At 34.2% G+C, this 19,899-nt stretch overlaps 3 protein-coding genes across 5 annotated transcripts; 1 reads left to right on the top strand and 2 right to left on the bottom strand.

Moving 5' to 3' along the window:
- Nucleotides 1-3,211: 3,211 nt before the first annotated feature.
- On the top strand, nt 3,212-7,177 carry LOC108215302 (transcription factor TGA9). 3 transcript variants are annotated; one of them, XM_064089723.1, is made up of 11 exons: nt 3,212-3,400; nt 3,502-3,540; nt 4,346-4,574; nt 5,021-5,065; nt 5,377-5,436; nt 5,526-5,603; nt 5,691-5,736; nt 5,889-6,160; nt 6,241-6,462; nt 6,606-6,754; nt 6,863-7,177. In XM_064089723.1, the coding sequence occupies exons 3-11, from the start codon at nt 4,521-4,523 to the stop codon at nt 6,954-6,956; spliced, it is 1,020 nt and encodes a 339-aa protein (XP_063945793.1). In that variant the 5' UTR covers nt 3,212-3,400; nt 3,502-3,540; nt 4,346-4,520; the 3' UTR covers nt 6,957-7,177. The 3 variants fall into 3 exon arrangements, with proteins under 3 accessions (XP_063945793.1, XP_017243226.1, XP_017243227.1); XM_017387737.2 differs by lacking the exon at nt 3,502-3,540; XM_017387738.2 differs by having other exon boundaries at nt 3,212-3,619.
- Nucleotides 7,178-7,316: 139 nt separating this feature from the next.
- On the bottom strand, nt 7,317-10,769 carry LOC108215301 (uncharacterized). The gene is made up of 5 exons (XM_017387735.2): nt 10,537-10,769; nt 9,193-9,449; nt 8,841-9,052; nt 8,500-8,767; nt 7,317-7,805 (listed from the first exon to the last, which is right to left on the bottom strand). Exons 2-5 carry the CDS (start codon nt 9,445-9,447, stop codon nt 7,506-7,508), a joined length of 1,035 nt encoding a protein of 344 aa, XP_017243224.1. The 5' UTR covers nt 9,448-9,449; nt 10,537-10,769; the 3' UTR covers nt 7,317-7,505.
- Nucleotides 10,770-14,880: 4,111 nt separating this feature from the next.
- LOC108211904 (uncharacterized) lies at nt 14,881-17,572 on the bottom strand. Its single transcript, XM_017383621.2, has 5 exons — nt 17,443-17,572; nt 16,358-16,614; nt 16,005-16,216; nt 15,663-15,930; nt 14,881-15,350 (listed from the first exon to the last, which is right to left on the bottom strand). The coding sequence occupies exons 2-5, from the start codon at nt 16,610-16,612 to the stop codon at nt 15,051-15,053; spliced, it is 1,035 nt and encodes a 344-aa protein (XP_017239110.1). The 5' UTR covers nt 16,613-16,614; nt 17,443-17,572; the 3' UTR covers nt 14,881-15,050.
- Nucleotides 17,573-19,899: the final 2,327 nt, after the last annotated feature.

The raw sequence follows: 19,899 nt of genomic DNA, 5'->3' as shown, positions 1-19,899 counted from the left end.
TACATAGCAATTTATCAAATAGCAGTAAAAAAAAGAGAGAAGCTAATTACCTTTGTGAGTTTGGTAGAGAAGTTTGGGGAAGAAAGAACCGTTGCAAACTTTGTTAAGATTGAGGCCAAAAGAAACATCGGGAGATTTCCAAGTTAAAATCTTTGAAGAAGAAGACGCAAGAATGGGGTTAAGATGAGGCTAATATGAAGTAGTTTATATAGAAGATCTTGACAAATTTTATGTTTCGAAGATTTTGGTTGTAATTTGTTTTTGACTAAAAAAATAAATCATAAACATGCATGCAAGTAGAAGGCATAATTTGTTTTGGATTAGGAAAAGGGGTTAAAAATATGTGTTCTAATATAAATGTATTTTATATTAGAATTATTATAAAGCGATTTAATAAAAAAATCAAAAACACTTGAAAGACAGAATTTGTTTTGGATTCAGAAAAGGAATTAAAATGCAAGTAGATATCAGTTGCCTTATAAAACAGAAATTAATTTTGTTCTAATCTAACGGTGCTTATTTGTTCAATATACGATCCAACGGATGATAAGCTTTTAGACCAAAGGACCATGCGACCAAATTATCTCTCTTACGCTTATTATATATAAGTAGGTAATATATATTGACTGGTGAATCTATTTTAGGTCTCTCGGGCAAATTATACTAATATAACTGGTGTATCTTTTTTAGGCTATGGGGCAAATTATGCTAATATAACTAGTGGTTCTATCGGAGGCTCTCAGACAAATTATACTGACATTGGTGGATTTATCTCGGGCAAATTATACTGATATAAGTGGTGGATCCATCTCGCCTGAATCAGGCTATTATAACTACTGGATTTATTTTAGGCTCTCTGAGACAGCCCAAACAGGAGGCGAATAGGGGAAGGCTTGCAATTAATCAACTCTTAGAAGTTGCTTAACAACAATGTAAAACTAGTCCATTAATTATGTTTATAAAACACATAGAGAAGTCACTAAGCTTAAAATTTTGCCAGGCGATGCGGTTGTCATTGCTTTGCAGGCGCAGAAGAATAATCACAAGGAGGTTTCCCAGCCTGGCGCTGGTGAGCTTCTGATGATGAAGCCTGGAAACAATGTAACACCGCCACTCCACCACCTTGCTTCCGCGGACAGTTTTGGACCTTTTGGTAGACTAGATGAAAAAACAAAAGGTTCCGCCAAAACATATTCCTATTGAAAAAACTCTATTTGCAGAATGGAAGGAAAAATTGGATTGTGATATAGGGACTCTTAAGTCAGAATCAAATATTTTTGATGATATTGATGCTTTAGAACACGTTAAGGACACGTTGAAGGAATTGGTGTCCCCTAGTACTTGCCACAACCAATAGGCCTTTACCTGCAGTACATAGCAGCGTCGATGTTCTTCCTTTTGAGTATGGATGATTTCAAACCTCAGAGTCTGCAAACATGAGCGAGCTTATCTTAGTTACTTCATGTAGCAGGAGGTATCCAAATTTATGCAATTTATTAGCCTCAGATCTCTATTTCCTATCTGAGAAAGAAGCTCCTCTGTATCATATCTTTTACGGATAATATTTTTTTTAAAATTTTCTTTTGTATAATTTCATAGTTCATGTAAGTTTCAAGTCATATACTCCATGATTCCTCCCCCAGAGAATCATCCTTAGTATAATGGTAGATTGGTAGTTGAAACAACATAATGTCGCAATTATACATAGTCAATTTCTCACTTACATTTTTTTTTATATTGTTTTGGTGTTTGGATACATGCATCATAAATCAAAATTTCACATTATCACCTGTAGGTTTTTTATTAATCCCTTAACCTCTTGTGTGCCTCTACATGGTTATCATAAGTCAATTTAGGGAGAGCAAGTATACACATGCGTATACGAGCCAGGCTCAAACAAGATTTCATACTCGTTTAATTAAACAATCCGGCTCGATTCGACTCATGAAATTAAATGAGTCTAGTTTGTGTAAATGTTTAGACTCGATTAAGTGTAAAATTAAACGAGTCAGTTGAGCCGACTCGTTAAAATTGACTCGTTTAGCTAAATGAGTCAGCTCGGTTCGACTCGTAAAATTAAACTAATCGAGTTCGGCAGAAGTTTTGGCTCGAGTAAATAAACGAGCCGGCTCGCCTGACTCAATTAACCTCGGCTCAAATTACGTCCGACTCGAAACTCGGCTTGCTCGGCCCGAATTACAGACCTACTCTCGACTCCGCGCAAGAGTCACCTAACAAAGGTGTTATATATATTGAGAAACATATAACTAAATCCACTCTGCCCTGGAGCTCTACATAAGGACACATGTATCATTCAGTGAAACAAGTTTATATTAGTGGAATCTTGATATGGCATGGCTTAAAGGTTTAGGTGGTGAAAGGGAATATATGCTGCCTACCAATCAAAAAAGAGATAATAATACAACACTAATCCTTCTCTAATTCTAGGATTTATTTATCAAGTATTTTAATCCTGCCTTTTATACAATGTGGTTATATAAAATTATCAAATGTATTATTGGTTTCAAGTGCATAAACAACTAAAGCAATATTAAAGTCAAAACATTTGTTAATCCTCCTTTGTTTCTTCTATTTATCATCATCTTCATTTTGTAATCTTGGTCAAAAGAGCTAGTTACTTGTCTATCTATAGAAGATCAATCAAAACAAGGACATGAATATTAAATAGTACATTTTACTGAAATAATTAACAATCTGAACTAGACTTTGAATGTCTATTTTTCTAAGGCAGTGAAAAGTAGTTGTAGTACAATCAAATTCCAAGAGAACAACCATAAATTTGATCCATTGTATTTTTATATTCAATTATCTGCATTTTAGTAATAGCAGTAGCATGTGTTGGAGGAGCCCTGCAAAAGGTCCAACTATAAGACAAAGGCAGTTGGGACTGGAAAGATGGAGGGTGGAGTTGGAGCCAAAGTTCAAAGACCCTACTTATATCTTTTATCGTTTAGAGCGGGTCCCTAACAAGCTATTGATGTATTCATCCATCCGCGGTTTTTATCAGTCAATAAAAAAACTTATCTTTCAGCTGGAAAAATCCGCGACAGATGGTTGTCCACAATTGATTGTCATGGGCCATCCCCGTGTTTTTTATATAATAAAAACTCAAAAAAGTCTACCAGACAAAAATAAATATAATACATGTGTGTGTGTGTGCATTTTTTTTAATATAAACTTTAGTCCCTAATCATCAAACCCCACAAAGCCATAAAGAGGTTCTGAGCCAAGTTTTGTCAGGACAAGATCTTCTGACCATGGGATGAATCTCAAAATCTGATACAAACCAATTATTACAACAACAGAAGAGGATAAAACAAAGCTACTCCAACAGAATCCTCAAGTGCAATTAGGTTTCTTTCAACAGAAAAAAGAAAAGGTACAGAAAGTAAATACAAGATAGAGGGACCCTTTTGTGGTGGCAACTTAGATTTATAAAGCTTTGATCTTTTTATGTTTCTTGTGTCTTTCACTCATTAGGCCTTTCTGAAACAAGGCTTAGCCTCTAAGTAAATCTTGGTGAGTTATATGTATTTCCATTTCACAAATGCTCTCCTTAGGATACTAATCATTGTTTACAAAAAAAAATTCTTGCATGGTAAGTCATAGTAGTTTTGCAGTGTTTCAGTACTGTTTCATCTCATGTTTGCTCTTGTATAATTTTCAACTTCTTGTTTTCGAAACACAATCTTTATGAATTATCCGGGAAAAGAAGGTTTCTGAGTCTGTTCATGTTCAAGCCAGATTGTGTAGGCTTCAGGTTTCTTTATTCTATTTGCATCAAATTTACTAGTTAGAAAAAATGAAACTGCTACCGCTGAAATGTTAAATCAAAATCTTCCCTTGTATGAGTTCTTTAATATTTTTCTTGTAGTTTTGTTATGGGAGTTTTGATTAATTACATAGGAGACTGGGGATTTAGAATGTGAATCTGTGACTGTTTCTGTTCATGGGGGAAGAGGGTGGGTGATAAATTTCATATGTTTTTGCTGGTTTTTATAGATTCTGCTACAGTGCTTTGTGCAACATCTGCTAGACCTGCAGCACCTCTAGGCTATCCCCGAATTCTACTGTGCTCGTCTGTTGTAAAATTTAAATTTTCGTGTTATATGTTTTTTCTGTAAATTAAAATATCTGAACAAGAGCAAGCAAATATGTAGGAAGCACTCATTCAACCGGTACTTTTGTCTGCTCCTCTTCGAAATCCATTCTCTGATAATCTTTCTTTAGAACAACGTTGACCTCCCTCGCGAAAAAATGACTTTTCTAATTTCAGGTCTTGTGTATTATATACATTAACGGCGTTTTTTGATTTGCAACACAGGGCAGTTCAAGATCAAGAGAAGAGAGTGCTGATTAAGGATCATCATCAGACACACATTAAAGTAATATTAAAGGCTGTTTAGTACCAGAATCTGTAATAAGTAAAAAAGCATCTTCAGTTTTATAAGTCTTTTGACCAGAAGCATCTGCAAGTACTACAGCACCAGACAAAACTCATGGCAAGTGATAGTCTAAGACCAAGACCATCAGAAAATCAACACACAGAAAAGGTTCCCTATTTCTCCCACTTCTCTTTTCATTTTCCAAGAAATAAAGATGGCATCTTTATAACCATCTTCCCTTTTTTCTTTTTTAGAAGAAAATTTCAACTTGGGAAAATCAACAGAAAAAGATTCTAATGATCTTTGTAGGATTTCTGATGTGACCTTGTCTAGCAAGTCATGAGTAGAGGAGAACTCCTTCTACATGTCATAACTTACATTATTACTTTGATTTGGCCTCACTCACTAAATACCATAAATGTAGCTTAGCTTATATTTAGTTAAGACTTAAGACTCTAATCTATCTTAGATAGCTTCAAATATAAAAGGGTATACATGATTAGCTGATTTAGTAGACGGTTTAGTCATTATTAATCTCTTATCATGTCTGAGACATGCTTATCAGTAATTTAATGGAAAATTATTTACACCTCTACTATCCTCTAATGTTGCAGAGAAGGGGACCTGGTGCAACATCTGAGAGAACATCCGATGCGAAGGTAATAACATATAATCTTATATGCGGAAAGTTCTTTTTTTTAAAGAACATGTTGGATGTAGCTAGTTCTGGTTTACCTGAGGGTACGAGCCTTGAGCGGAGAAGCTGTGTGCGTGGGTACTTAAATACCTGTAATTGGCCATTTCAAGAAAAATAAATTATTCATTATGTCTAATACTTCATAAGTTAGATATTAACTTTTTTTTGAGTGCTTTATTTTTTGAATTGAAATGCTTTGTTTGATCTTTCCACTTTTCTGAGAGAGAGAGTTTTGATCTCTAAGTAAAAAATCTCCTCTTGAATGTGATTCAGACATTAAGACGTTTGGCACAAAACCGAGAAGCAGCTAAGAAGAGCAGGCTTAGAAAGAAGGTAACTTTATCTACAAAAACAAATAGCAGAATCATGTCCCTATATCGTAAACCAGCATTACAGAATTGATCTTTCTCTCATTTTTGCAGGCCTATGTGCAGCAGCTGGAATCTAGCAGAATAAGGCTTTCCCAGATTGAGCAGGACCTTCAACAGTCACAAACTCAGGTCCTTATGATCAGCATGTTTAAGTCTTCTATCACAATAACAGCATTTTGTTAATGTTTTGTGACTAATCATATTTCTAAAAAGCAGGGTTTGCTGCTGGGAGGTAGCAGTGGTTTCGGTAACATCAGCCAAGGTAAGCTAATTGTTTGTCTTTCATTGTATCCCTCTGACAGTTTATGTGTCAATTTTTACTAAAGATGTCTGATATAATGTCGCCCTTACATTCTTAAGAAGACAACGTTAATTCCTTCACACTAGAATTTTTGCCATTGGCTACAATTTTAGGTGCTGCCATATTTGACATGGAATATGCAAGATGGTTGGATGATGACCACAGGCACATGGCAGAGCTTCGGACAGCATTGCAGGCACATTTATCTGACAGTGATTTACGGACAATAGTAGACAGACACATCGCACATTATGATGAAATTTTCCACCTGAAAGGAGTAGCAGCCAAATCAGATGTCTTTCACTTGATCACAGGAATGTGGACTAGTCCAGCTGAACATTGCTTTCTGTGGCTAGGTGGCTTCAGGCCTTCAGACCTAATTAAGGTTTGATTTTTAGCTCTGATCAACATATATCAATGCCGACACTTTAAACTTTCGCTAACCAATTACCACTAACTGTTCAGATGTTAATATCTCAACTGGACTTGCTAACTGAGCAGCAACTCATGGACATATACAGCCTTCAGCATTCTTCACAGCAGGCAGAGGCAGCCCTGTCTCAGGGACTTGATCAATTACAACAATCTCTAATTGATACAATCGCCATTGGATCTGTTAGCGATGGAATGCATCATATGGCTGTTGCTCTTGGAAAGCTTGCCAATCTTGAAGGCTTCGTTCGTCAGGTAACAAGAGCTATCAGATATTCTGCAATATTATAAAGTCCATGAACCATGTGCTGCTGATAGTCAATCATACTATAGTCACTGATTCTTCGACTACTATAAAGTTCAATCTGTTCATGATTAGTTTTAATCATAAATTGCAGGCTGATAACTTAAGGCAACAAACTCTTCACCAACTGCATAGGATATTTACAGTTCGACAAGCTGCAAAATGTTTTCTGGTGATCGGGGAATACTATGGCCGCCTGAGAGCACTAAGTTCCCTTTGGGCATCACGGCCACATCCACACCAGTAAGAACCTAATATTTTTTCTTCTCTATTCATGATATACTGCATTAAATCTTCAGAATAAATTTCTTTCCCCCTTCTATAGTAATGAATATAATGTACATTTTGCAGAAACCTGATCGGGAATGACGGTTCATGCCAAACAACCAGCACAGGCTTGCATATGCTGCAATCTTCAGGGCATAACCACTTCAACAACTTTTAACCAGGCTGTGTGCTTATATATATCTGATAGTCAGGACTCTTGCACACATTCCACAAGATTCAAATTCTCAACTTCTAGATAGCGGAAGAAGGCAATACGACTATGTCAAAGGCGACTCGGATATGTCTATATTCTGTAACCTTCTTCCTTGTATATTCAGAACAGGACTGTCAGTTACTATTTTAACTCTTCTTCAACCATTAAGCTTATCTTAATTCTAATTCTAGTTTCAGCTATGAAACAAGATATATATCATTCTGCATTCTTGAAGTGAATCTATAACCAAAATGCCAGGAAAATTGAGCAAGTTGGTTTCCCGCACAGGAATTTCATGCATGGTAGTAATAATTCCATTGAAAGTTATGCGAAGCAGAACAATTTCATTTATATGGAATTAGCTTATCTTAAAAAGTTTCATGCATACATAAATCAGAAGTACCCACCAGGAATCAAGACTGAGCGAATACATAAATCAGTCACACGGATTACAATCAGAAAGGCAATTTATTGATCAAGAATACCAACTTACCACTACGGGAAACTTCTATTTCATCCAAGTACTAATTCTTGCAAAATGACATCAGAATTGTTGCCTTTAAATGCCAAAAGGTGTCCACTATCAGGAATCTCATGGTATCGAACCCATGGAAGCTTTTCTGAGATATGACGATTAAGTTGATATGGAATTATCTTATCGTCAAAGCCTTGCCAAATGTGAACTGAGCCTTCATTGTTAGGGAAAGGATTTGCAATTTCAGTAGGATCAAACTCCCAGTTTCCGTACCCAGTAATCATGTCCCGGACCAAAGACTCGTAATCACCTTGCTGTCGTGCTTTATCATTCGTCAACTGAATAATACATCAGATAAAAGAGTGAACAGTCAGCACAAAATTTCTTTACTCTTCTAGTTTTTGCTTGACGAAAACTATATGCTTGAAACACATACCTAGACTTCTAAATCTCAATGACATTGGCCAAGCAAAATACTTATTCAAAAAACTTAAAAACGATGTGAATTAGAGTTTCCTGGAATGTTTCAAGAGGCCGACTGCTGATAGATGTAAGCCCTGGTATTGCATATAATTTTCAATTTCTAAACAGAACATTAAAGACCTTGTGATACAATCAGAGTAATGTATATACACTTCAACAAGTATTATCTCCCATCAAATGATTCCAGCAATGTTCTATGATCTGTCATTTCCAAACATGCAACAGACGATGAGTTTGAGGTGCTAAGTCGATAAAGAATGATCCTAGAACAGTACACCTATGTTCCACAAACAGCGTGCCACTTGGAAGTAATTATTTTTTCACACATCGACATTGTTGCAAAATCTCCTAAATATAGGGACATACATCACAAATGCATCTACCCCGTAGAAACACAGATACTTTCCTAATTTGTGTTACCCTAAGAGTAATAATTAATTTATAGCAAAAACAAATCATAATGCAATAAAACTCTGTTCTAGTACGTAATTAAAAATAAAACTGCTTAGCCCACTGAATTAATATTATTATCATGAATAAATTATTTACCTTCTTACTTCCTATGATGCTAAGCATATTCTTAAATGCCTCATGATCCGAGTAACTGAAAAGGGGGCTGTTAGGTTGACCGATGGAGAAGGTAGGGAACCATTTTTGAGTTAGCCACCAGTAATAGAGCCAAGGAGCATAATGAGAAACCCGGATTGCCAATTGGTCTTGAAAGGTTAGAGAACCCAAGGTTTCTTTATACAGACTTGTAGGAACGCTGGGCCACCAGAAGTTCACAACTGGAACGACTAGTGCAGCTCCTGACAATCTGCAAAAAAACAGTTATTGGGAAGGAAGCAAAAATATGAAGCAACTGCGTAGAAGATAAAGTAAGTACATGCCTGTGTGGTATGTATTTTAAGCAACTCCAAGCAGAGTATCCTCCCATTGATACTCCAATGACATAAAACTTAGAGCCGATCTTCAATATGTCTGCCAGTTCTTGTATATCAAATGCCTCGCTCTTTACTGAGCGCTTTGGATTTGGATCACTATCTCCATAACCAGCTCTATCAAATGACAGCAGATATATCTGGAGGTCGTCTATGAGTTTCTGAATATTATAACACAGCTATTAGCATATTACATTAAAAATTGCAAGAACCGGACTTGATACAAGGCGAACTACATAGGAGGAAAAAACAAGTAATTTTTTTTAAAAGCCACTGTAAGTTAGAAATGAGTATAATTTACCTGAGAAAAAATGAGATTGAATTCTTTGGAACTAGCATAGCCATGCATTGTTATGATTTTGTACTTGGCGTTTTCTTTCGGAACTCCCTCCTCTTTGTAAGCTAAATGTCTGCCATCAGAGAGTCTCACTCGCGGAGAAGTAACAGGAGGGCCTCCTGGTGTTCCACAAACTTTGGCGGGAGGCGGCTTAATTATTGCAACATATGCCCAGCCTACGAGACATACAACTGCTGCCAGTGCTACCTTTAATGTCATAACTGGAGAAAGTAACTACGTCAGTTGTGTGTAAGTTTAACAGCAGAAATCATAAGGTTCAAAGCAAGGATTCAACTTCAGACGTTAAAGAAAATCTGCACAAATTGGAGTGGCAATTTCTAACATGAATCACCAACACTAATCAACTCAAAATTGACACCACCAATACCGAGACACGAAACAAAATATGACACCACACATCTCCATTACCCAAATATGACCGGACACCATTAGTCCAAATGTGTTACCCAATTGGTTCCTAAATTTTGACTGTGAACATATTGTGTGAAATATACACAATTGTTCTAAATTTTGTGATATGTCAGTAACATCTGCGCCATCAGTCAAAATGACATTCAGTTTCATTATATTTGAGCAAGTCTGACACATTTTATGAACACATACATGATCAAAAACCCGAAAGTAAAAAAAGGCCAATTCGTCTAGTACCACCTACTACAAGAAAGTAAAAACCAATTCTACAAGATTTTACCACAATTCCGCTAAACTCAGGGTCGAATTTAAGTCAACTATTATCTATTAGACTTCATTGATTATCATTAATCCGTTGAAACCGATTATAACTCTGAACTGAATCGACCCCCGAACAAGATATCTCTAAAGTCAAAGAACATGAGCACCGACAGTTTTATATCATAAGGGCAGCAATGAATGTCCATCTACAATAGTTTAGATACATGAAAATAGCAAGCAGGAGCTCCTAAACAGCTGACTGGACTACTTTAAAAACAAACCCAGAAGCTATTCAGTTCACCGGAAACTTGGTGTTTGGTCAGAATCACTTACTCATACTGTTTGTGTAAAAAGTCGAGATGAGAATACTAACTCATTCTTTCTCAAACACTTTAATCAATTATAATTCTTAACTTGCTTCTAACTTCTAATTCACTTTAAGCAAAAAAACTTATTCTAAACTTATCCAGACAGCCTTTTAATCCAAGTGTAAATTTACACACATACATTTACTGGCCATTACTGGTCAGGTTCACAGGATACGACTGCTACAACATATTTACCGCGCTGTTTACGTAAATAATACATAAGATAAAAGTGAAGTAGTACACATACCTGCTTGAAGAAAACAAGCAGAAAATTGAAGAGGGAGAACTTGTCCGAGTCCTTCCCGAGCAGCTGATGATAGTACCCTTTCTCTAAATTACAATCCGCCGTATATAAATATATAAGATTGCTGATCGAAATGGGACAATATAGTCAAAATACCACAAGAAGTTTCTGCATGCTTACAAAGAAACTGTACAATAAAAAAACGTGTAATTAGCTGATTGGGTATCATTAGTAGGTGTAACAAATATATGTCACACAAACACAATTGTCATCTAGCCGACTTGGGTACCGAACAAAGTTAATACTTTACGATGCTTCTTTTGTTGCTTCTTTTGTTGACTGAAATATTTTAATAATTAAATTCTTTTGAGAGAAGACTGTGATATATATAAGTATAGATTTTTTTATTATGGGTGCAAAAGTTAAATACTGCCGGAGGCTCTGAGGAGCATTAGTTTAACTGATGTTGACCAATTGACAATGATATGTTTACCAATATCGTTCAAACTTTACATCAACATTTTTATTTATTTATATTTTCTTATTTTAAGAGATCACCATGGCCAGTTCATTGCGGGGAAACATTGAGGTTTGCAGGCTCTTTATAGAAGCTGAGTCAACTGTTTATAGAAGCTGAGTCAACTGGCATCTAGAAGCGCTGTTGTGGTCCTGGGTAGGGGTGAACAAAACCAACCCAAACCGCAAAACCCCACCCAAACCAACCCTCTTTTCAACCGATTAAACCGAACCATATGAAACCGATAATTAAATGGGTTAATTTAAAAAAAACCCGAATAAATTGGGTTGGGTTAGAGTTTAACATATTATAACCCTTAACCAACCCGACTCAACCCGTTTATACAAACAACTAAAATAAACGGTTTTTAGTTATTTTTAACAGAATTCTGAAGCAGTTTTATGAGCAATTCTGAATTGTTTTCTGAGTTTTATGCACAATTTTATCCTCAATCTTTGTACACACTGTTGAACGACCAATCAACTTGTAAATTCATTTACAACTCACCAGATGCTAAAACTAGAATTGCTCTGAACTTCTGATAACTAAATATAATAGAAAGCTATGTTAATTCATAACTGGAATGGATGTTTATTTGGACAACATTTTGTTATGTATTATGAAGTGCAGGCAGATTTGCATCATTGACAGGGGCAGATTTTTCTTTTTTTCTTGTGAAACCCGGCCCAAACCGAACCAACCCATCCCGAATTTTAATTAGCAAGGTTGGGTTATGTATATGTTTTTTAGTCAATGGGTTAATTTTTTATAAACCGAACTAATTGGGTTAGGTCGTTTTACTCCCCCTAATCCGACCGACTCAACCCGTGTTCACCCCTAATCCTGGGAGTTACTAGAAGGTATTGTCATAATCGAAAGTGATTCACTAGTCAGTGTGGTAGTGTGGAGATATATCAAGGGATAATCGTAAATTGTCTCTCAGTCATGCTAAAAAGCAGACGAACAGGGTAGCTCGTACTTCTGAGCTGAATAGCTTTATTGTATTCTCGTTTTCTTCATTTTTATTGTTGGAGATCCTTTAATCGGATGATTTGATGATTTAATACAATCCTATTTGATAAAAAAAATAAAAAATTATCGTGTTTTCAAAATTTTGGGTGAATGGAAACGGAAAAGAGTGTGGTTCTTATATCTACACTCATGATATTTATTATTACTCGGACAGTAAGGGGTCATTTGTTAAATCTGAACAAAATTTTCTGAACGGCTGGAATTTCTGAATGATAACTAATCTGAACGGAAGTGATAATATTGTTTGTTAATTATTTTTTTGTAAAGTTCTGAACACAAATTTATATTCTCTCAGATTTTTTTATATGACACTTTTGACTTGGACACGTACTTTTACGTGGGTTGAGCGATAGTAAAAATTATTATTTTTAACGGACGTGTTTTGTGAATTAAAATTTTGATTACATATTTTTATTCCAAAAATAATATTTTTAACTGTCCCGTCAAAACACTTAAAGGTGTGTGACAAAAATAAAACGTCATATATTAAAAAATAGAGAGAGTATAATTTTTCAAAATTTAAGGTATTCATTTTATATATAGTGGTTCACTATAAAATTTTAACTGTCCAGTCAAAACACTTAAAGGTGTGTGACAAAAATAAAACGTCATATATTAAAAAATAGAGAGAGTATAATTTTTCAAAATTTAAGGTATTCATTTTATAGTGGTTCACTTTATTAAATTTATTTTAGTCATGACTATCAACCATTATTATATGTTTTATTATAATTTTATAATTAATATATAAATTTTGATGGCAAAATATATATTTCTTTCATTTTAAAATTATTAATGAACAAAAGTTTTGTGTTATTAGTATAAATAAAATTTATTACAAGAAGATCAGGCAAACTCAAGGTCGTGGGCATCTGCTATCTGGACGGTTCAACCAAGTTTCGTAACACCAGTCGTCCAGCTAATTCTCGGTGTCGTTCAGGTGTAAAAGATTTTAACAAACAGATTGAACGAGAGGAAATGTCCCATCCAGTTCAGTTTTGAAACGTTCACCCGTTAACAAATGACACCTAAATAACGATTATTCCACTGTGTCATTTCCTCTTTTCATTCCTATGTATTCATATTATTTCACATAATTTAGTTTTATATTAAAATTAAAAGAATGGATTTTATGATCTCTAGATTTGAGTTTGTGTTGGAAAAATGCTCACATTATTCAATGACGGAGGATTTTAAGACTAAAATGAGTCCCTAAAAAAATTATGGATCAAAGTACTTTTTACTTACATGTCACACAATATTTTATTTTACAATAACCTAATAATTTTTACGAAAATAGCTTTCTTACTTTTTTTAAAATAAGGACATGATTTGCCAACATTTTACTCCCACATACTCTATTTTAACCGAGATATATCTACGTCTTAATTTTTCTTATAGAAAAATAATTCCTTTGTCTTCTAAAATGTTGCAGGGCTTTTGTTATATATATTATTTTCATGTAGAAAGTGTTACTGTTTATTTTCGTATGACTTAATAATTTTCCAAATTTTTAAATAATAATCTATTAACAATAGTCTCAATAATTACTTTCTTACTTTGAGAAAATAATATATAATTAATTAAAGATAATATTTCTCAACAACATCTTTCAAATCCAGAAGATATCATAACGCGAATATGATTATAAGATAAAATTAACTAATTTCAAACATATTCCTAATTCCTAAACAATCATACAGAAAAAGCTTAATTTGATCCCTATATAAATAGGGTGGGCAACCATTTAAAAAAAAAATTCAAGTTGAGATACCACTTAGTCCAGCGTCACAAATTAATTTAGAGAGGTGTATTGGATTGAGATTTTAAATCATTTTTTTTTATTCATGAAATCCGAGGATATTCGATTGGGATTGTTTGGAATCCATTAAAATCTTGAGATATTCAATTGGGATTTTAAATTATACTACAAAATCTGGTGGTATTGAATTGAGATTTTAAATTATGCTTTAAAATCTGATGGTATTCAATTGTGATTGTTTAAAATCCATTAAAATCTGATGGTATTCAAATGCTGATGGATTTCATAAGATGATGGATTTTGTGACATTCTTCAATGTATTTTAAGTTTTTTGAAATCCCACCAAATTCACTGGGATTTTGAAACATTGTGCTTAAATCCTATCAACTGTGCGACATTTTATCAAGAGTCCGTATAAAATCAAAATCACATACAATACATTAAAATCCATGGACTAAAAACAATCCATTAAAATCCCAATCGAATACACCCGCTTAACATCACTTATTTTCATATTTTGATTATTCTAGAAACCTCTGAATTTATTATCATACACTTGTTTCGTTTATAATTAGGATGAACAGAAGGATGAGATGGTTTTTTATCCATGGAGAAATAATAAACATAATCATGGGGGGTTTTAAGTGTGCTTATATCTGATACTCAGGACTCTCCCACACATTCCACAAGATTCGAATTCTCTGTCTTTGGATAGAGGGCAATAACAAAAAGGCTACTGGGAGAGCCTCTCCCACATCCAATCGCAATTCTGAAGAGCCTCAGATTTCTTTATATTCAATTATCTATAACCTTCTTTCTTATATATTCAAAATAGTATACAAAACCAAATCAAACATACTCAGTATATCCCGCTTAGAGCAGGTCTGAGGAGGCTAAGATGTACGCAGACCATGCCCCTACTTAAAGTAGAGAGGCTGTTCATATCATTCTAATTTACTCTTCATATCATGTCTGATCACTTCTAGTTTCAGGTATAAAACAAGATATCTTATTCTGCATTCTTGAAGCGAATCCATAACCAAAATGCCAGAATTATCTTTAAAACTTTTCATGATGCATACATAAATCAGAAGTACACTAGGAATCAAGACTACGCGAAAACATAAACCAGTCACGCGGATTACAATCAGAAAGACAAGTTATTGATCAAGAATACCAGCTTACCATTATGCGAAAACTTCTAATTCATCCAAGTACTAATTCTTGCAAAATGACATCAGAATTGTTGCCTTTAAATGCTAAAAGGTGTCCAATATCAGTAATCTCATGGTAACGAACCCATGGAAGCTTTTCTGAGACATGACGGTTAAGTTGATATGGAATTATCTTATCATCAAGGCCTTGCCAAATGTGAACTGAGCCTTCGTTGTTAGGGAATGGATTTGCGATATCAGCAGGATCAAACTCCCAGTTTCCGAACCCAGTAATCATGTCCCGGACCAAAGACTCGTAATCACCCTGCTGTCGTGCTTTATAATTCATCACCTGAATAATACACAGTGATGTAATGAGCTAAAAGAGTGAACAGTAGGCACAAAATTTTTTTAACTCTACTAGCTTTTGCTTGACCGGAAACTATATGCTTGAAACGCATACCTAAACATCTAAATCTCAGTTGGATTGATTAAGCAAAATACTTGTAATAAAACTTAAAAAAAGATGTGAATTAGAGTTTCCTGGAATGTTTCAAAGATGCAGACTGCTGACAGATGTAAGCCCCGGTATTGCATATAATTTTCAATTTCTAAACAGAACGTTAAAGACCTTGTGATACGATCAGAGTAATACAAGATATACCTTATCTAAATTTATGATGCTCAGCAGATTTTTAAAGGCCTCATTATCCGAGTCGCTGAAAAGGGGGCTGTTTGGTTGCAGGATGGAGAAAGAAGGGAACCATTTTTGAGTTAGCCACCAGTTATAGAGCCAAGGGGTGTAATGAGCAACCCGCATTGCCATTTGATCTTGAAAGGGTAGAGAACCCAAGGTTTCTTTATACAGACTTGTAGGAACACTGGGCCACCAGAAGTTCACAACTGGAACGACTAGTGCAGCTCCTGACAATCTGCAAAAAAACAGATATTGGGAAGGAAGCAAAAATATGAAGCAACAGCGTAGAAGATAAAATTAAGTCCATACCTGTGTGGTATGTATTTTAAGCAACTCCAAACAGAGTATCCTCCCATTGATACTCCAATTACATAAAACTTAGTGCCGATCTGCAATCTGTCTGCCAGTTCTTGTATATCAAATGCCTCGCTCTTTACTGAGCGCTTTGGATTTGGATCACTCTCTCCATAACCAGCTCTATCAAATGACAGCAGATATACCTGGAGGTTGTCTATGACTTCCTGAATATTAAAACACAGCTATTAGCGTATTACATTAAATATTGCAAGAACCGGACTTCACATAGGGCAAATTACATAGGAGGAAATACCAAGTAAAAAATTCATAAAAGCCACTGTAAGTTAGAAATTAGTGTAATTTACCTGAGAAAAAATGAGATTGAAATCTTTGGAACTACCATAGCCATGCATAATTATGATTTTGTGCTTAGCGTCTTCTTTGGGAACGCCCTCCTCTTTGTAAGCTAGATGTCTGCCATCAGAGAGTCTTACTCGCGGAGAAGTAACAGGAGGGCCACCTGGTGTTCCACAAACTTTGGTGGGCGGCGGCTTAAGTATTGCAACATATGCCCAGCCTACGAGACATACAGCTACTGCCAGTGCTACCTTTAATGTCATAACTGGGAGAAAGTAAATATGTCAGTTGCATGTAAGTTTAACAGCAGAAATCATAAGGTTCAAAGCAAGGATTCAACTTCAGACATTAAAGAAAATCTGCTCAAATTGGAGTGACAATTTATAGCATAAATCACCAACAAAAATCAAGCTCAAAAATGACACCACCAATGCGGAGACAAAACCCAAAAATGACACCACACATCTCCATTACCCATATATGACCGGACACCATTAGTTCAAATTTACTCTGAAATTATACTCCATGTGTTACTCCATCTGTCCGAAATTTAGAACTATCTGTTCTTAATTAAATCTTAAAAACTCTAATTACTCAACGATATGTTACCACAATTCCGCTAAACTCTGAATTGAATTTAAATCAACTACTTTCTACACTTCATTTATCATTATTTTTTTTAATTTTTTTTTGAAACATTTATCATTATTAATCGGTTAAAACCGAATAAACTCCTAAATTGAATCGACCCCTAAACAAATTTGAGTAAAAGATATCCTCAATGACAAAGAAAGATAAGCACCCACGATTTATTAGGCATATATCATAAAGGGCAGCCATGAATGTCCATCTGATCTGCAATAGTTTTCGATACATGAAAATAGCAAGCAGGAGCACATAAACAGCTGACTGAACTACTTTAACAACAAACCAAGAAGCTATTCAGTTCCTGGAAACTTAATCCCAGTTTAAACTGACTTACGCACATACATGTACGGGTCAGGTCCACAACATACGACTGCTGAAACATACTTGCCGCGTTGTTTATGTAAATAAACATAAGATAAGTGATGAAGTGAAGTAGTAGACATACCTGCTTGGAGAGAACAAGCTGAAAACTGAAGAGGGAGAACTTGTGCGAGTCCTTCCCGAGTAGCTGATGAAATATATTTCTCCAAATCACAATCCGCCGTATATTTATAAGATTGCTGATCGAAATGGGACAATATAGTCAAAATACCACAAGAAATTTCTGCATGCTTACAAAGAAACTGTACAATAAAATACGTGTAATTACATGATTGGGTATTACTTGGGTGATGGTTTCGGATAATGGGTCACGTTCGAGTGGAGCTATCTTACAGATCCAGCTTTTGTACCCAACTCAAAATGGGTTGAGAATTTAAATTGAGTATTCCATCAATCCAAAATGAACCAAATTATTCAAGATAAAACTAAATTTAATTATTTTTATCAAATAATTTATCATTAATAATAATTTAATAGAATCATAAGTGAATAATTTTGTTAATATATAAATACTTGAAAAATGTACGTAATGATATAATATTAATTTATATATTATGTATAAAAGTATTTTGGGTCTGATGATTCACGTATAATGGATAACTCGAACCCAAATAGAATTTTGTGGATAGGACATTATCCAATCTGAAATAAAAATTATACTTTTTTGAGTCGGATTTATAATATTTCTTTGCCTTGAATGAAATGTGTATAATAAATTTTTTTCGAGAAAAGACAGTGAAATATAAATATTTATTACGGGTGCAAAAGTTAAAATACCACGGAGACTCGGAGGAGCATTAAATGACCGATGATGACCTATCGACGATGATTTCCATAATTATTTAATACTACTTTCGTCCTTCTACAATAATGAAGATATTTTAATGGTCATGACTCATGTATAAGCTTTTTTCTTATAAAAACAAGAATTCTTTTTAATGTTGAAGGGCTTGGTTTTATATATTGTTTTCTTGTAGAAAAAATAAAATCAGTTCTCAATTACTCCCTCCGTCCCACAATACATGTCTCTTTTGAAATAATTACGCATATTAAGAAAACATTAATTATATAAATATTTCTCACTTATACCCTTAATAAATGCATGAATGTAGACTCTTATTCAACCCTTATTAATTGTTATACAACTTTCAAGGAGAGTAATTTTGGAATAATATCAATATATTTGCATTGGAAACTAAAAGTGGACAAGTATTATGGGACAAAAATTTCTTCCAAAAGAGACATGTATTGTGAGACGGAGGGAGTATATTCCATGAAGCAATTATTTTTTAGATGTATTTTTAGTATTCATTTCATTTCTTCTAACAAATATTAAAATTCCGTTCACCTGGATGAAATGAAACAAGAAAAAAATGTAATGAAAATTATATAGAAATTTTATGGAAAAAAAATATGCGATGATAATGACAAGACATGAACGAGTCTAAATTTCTTACAATAAAAATTGTAAGGATAAATATGTATAAGTGGAATGAGACTTTATTCATATGAGTTTTATTTCTAGTTCAAATAGTTACTCCCTCCGTTCCTCTGATTTCTATACACTTTCCTATTCGGGATGTCCCATTCAATTCTATACATTTCAAAACTTTCCCAAAATAATAAAATTTTATAATATAAAAATCCCACTCACCCAATACTTTCATCTACTTTTCCAAATCTATCACTTAAATATTAATGGGTCCCACTACTTTATCTACGTTCCTTTCTCTTTCTCATCATTTTACATTACTTTATACAGTTTTCTTAATCTCCGTATCCAAAAGAAACGTATATATCCCAGAGGGACGGACGGAGGGAGTAGAAAACAATGATCGAAGTAATCAAAATAATTGATATTTTCTTTAATTTTTTCTTCATTCCAACCGAGTGAATACAGCTAAACATTTAGAATTTTTCACATCGACAAAGACATGTCTCTATAAACATTTAATATATTCATATAAGATAATTAAACTAAACCATAAATTTAAATTTATTGAACAAGCATACGAGAAAATAGGCTGTCCCGGTTGGCGAGTATTTTCTGATGCCATGCCAATTACTAATAAAATATGTTCAGTTTCTCTCAAAAAAAAAAAAAATGTTCAGTTTTATTTTCCCGCATATTTTGATAGGTTCTTCTTCACCTTTTCTCGGCATTTTGCACTGAATTCAAGAACTTTTAATAACAAAAGATAAAAAGATTAATTTCAAAACGTATGTTGTGATATACAAAAACAAAATAAAATCTAAAACTTGAAGTTACAAATTTTATATTGTAACAAAAGTTTCTTCTCACTTTAAGAAGTTTGCAAAAAGAGACGCAATTTTCATTTTTGTTTCTTCGCATTTTCTAGACTCATGAAAATGATGGATTTACTCTCCTGACACATTCGGACCCAACATTCGCTCATCCGAAAACATTTTATACTTATTTATAATATTTATAATATATATAATACTAGAGTTAAGTTCTATGGAGTACAAAAAAAATTGGAGTATTGGAGTACAAAATTTG

Source organism: Daucus carota, chromosome 3, assembly GCF_001625215.2.
Source record: "Daucus carota subsp. sativus chromosome 3, DH1 v3.0, whole genome shotgun sequence".
In the NCBI taxonomy this organism is placed as follows: Eukaryota; Viridiplantae; Streptophyta; class Magnoliopsida; order Apiales; family Apiaceae; genus Daucus; species Daucus carota.
Note: the sequence above shows the minus strand (reverse complement) of the source record. Positions and strands in the feature narration are given on the sequence as shown.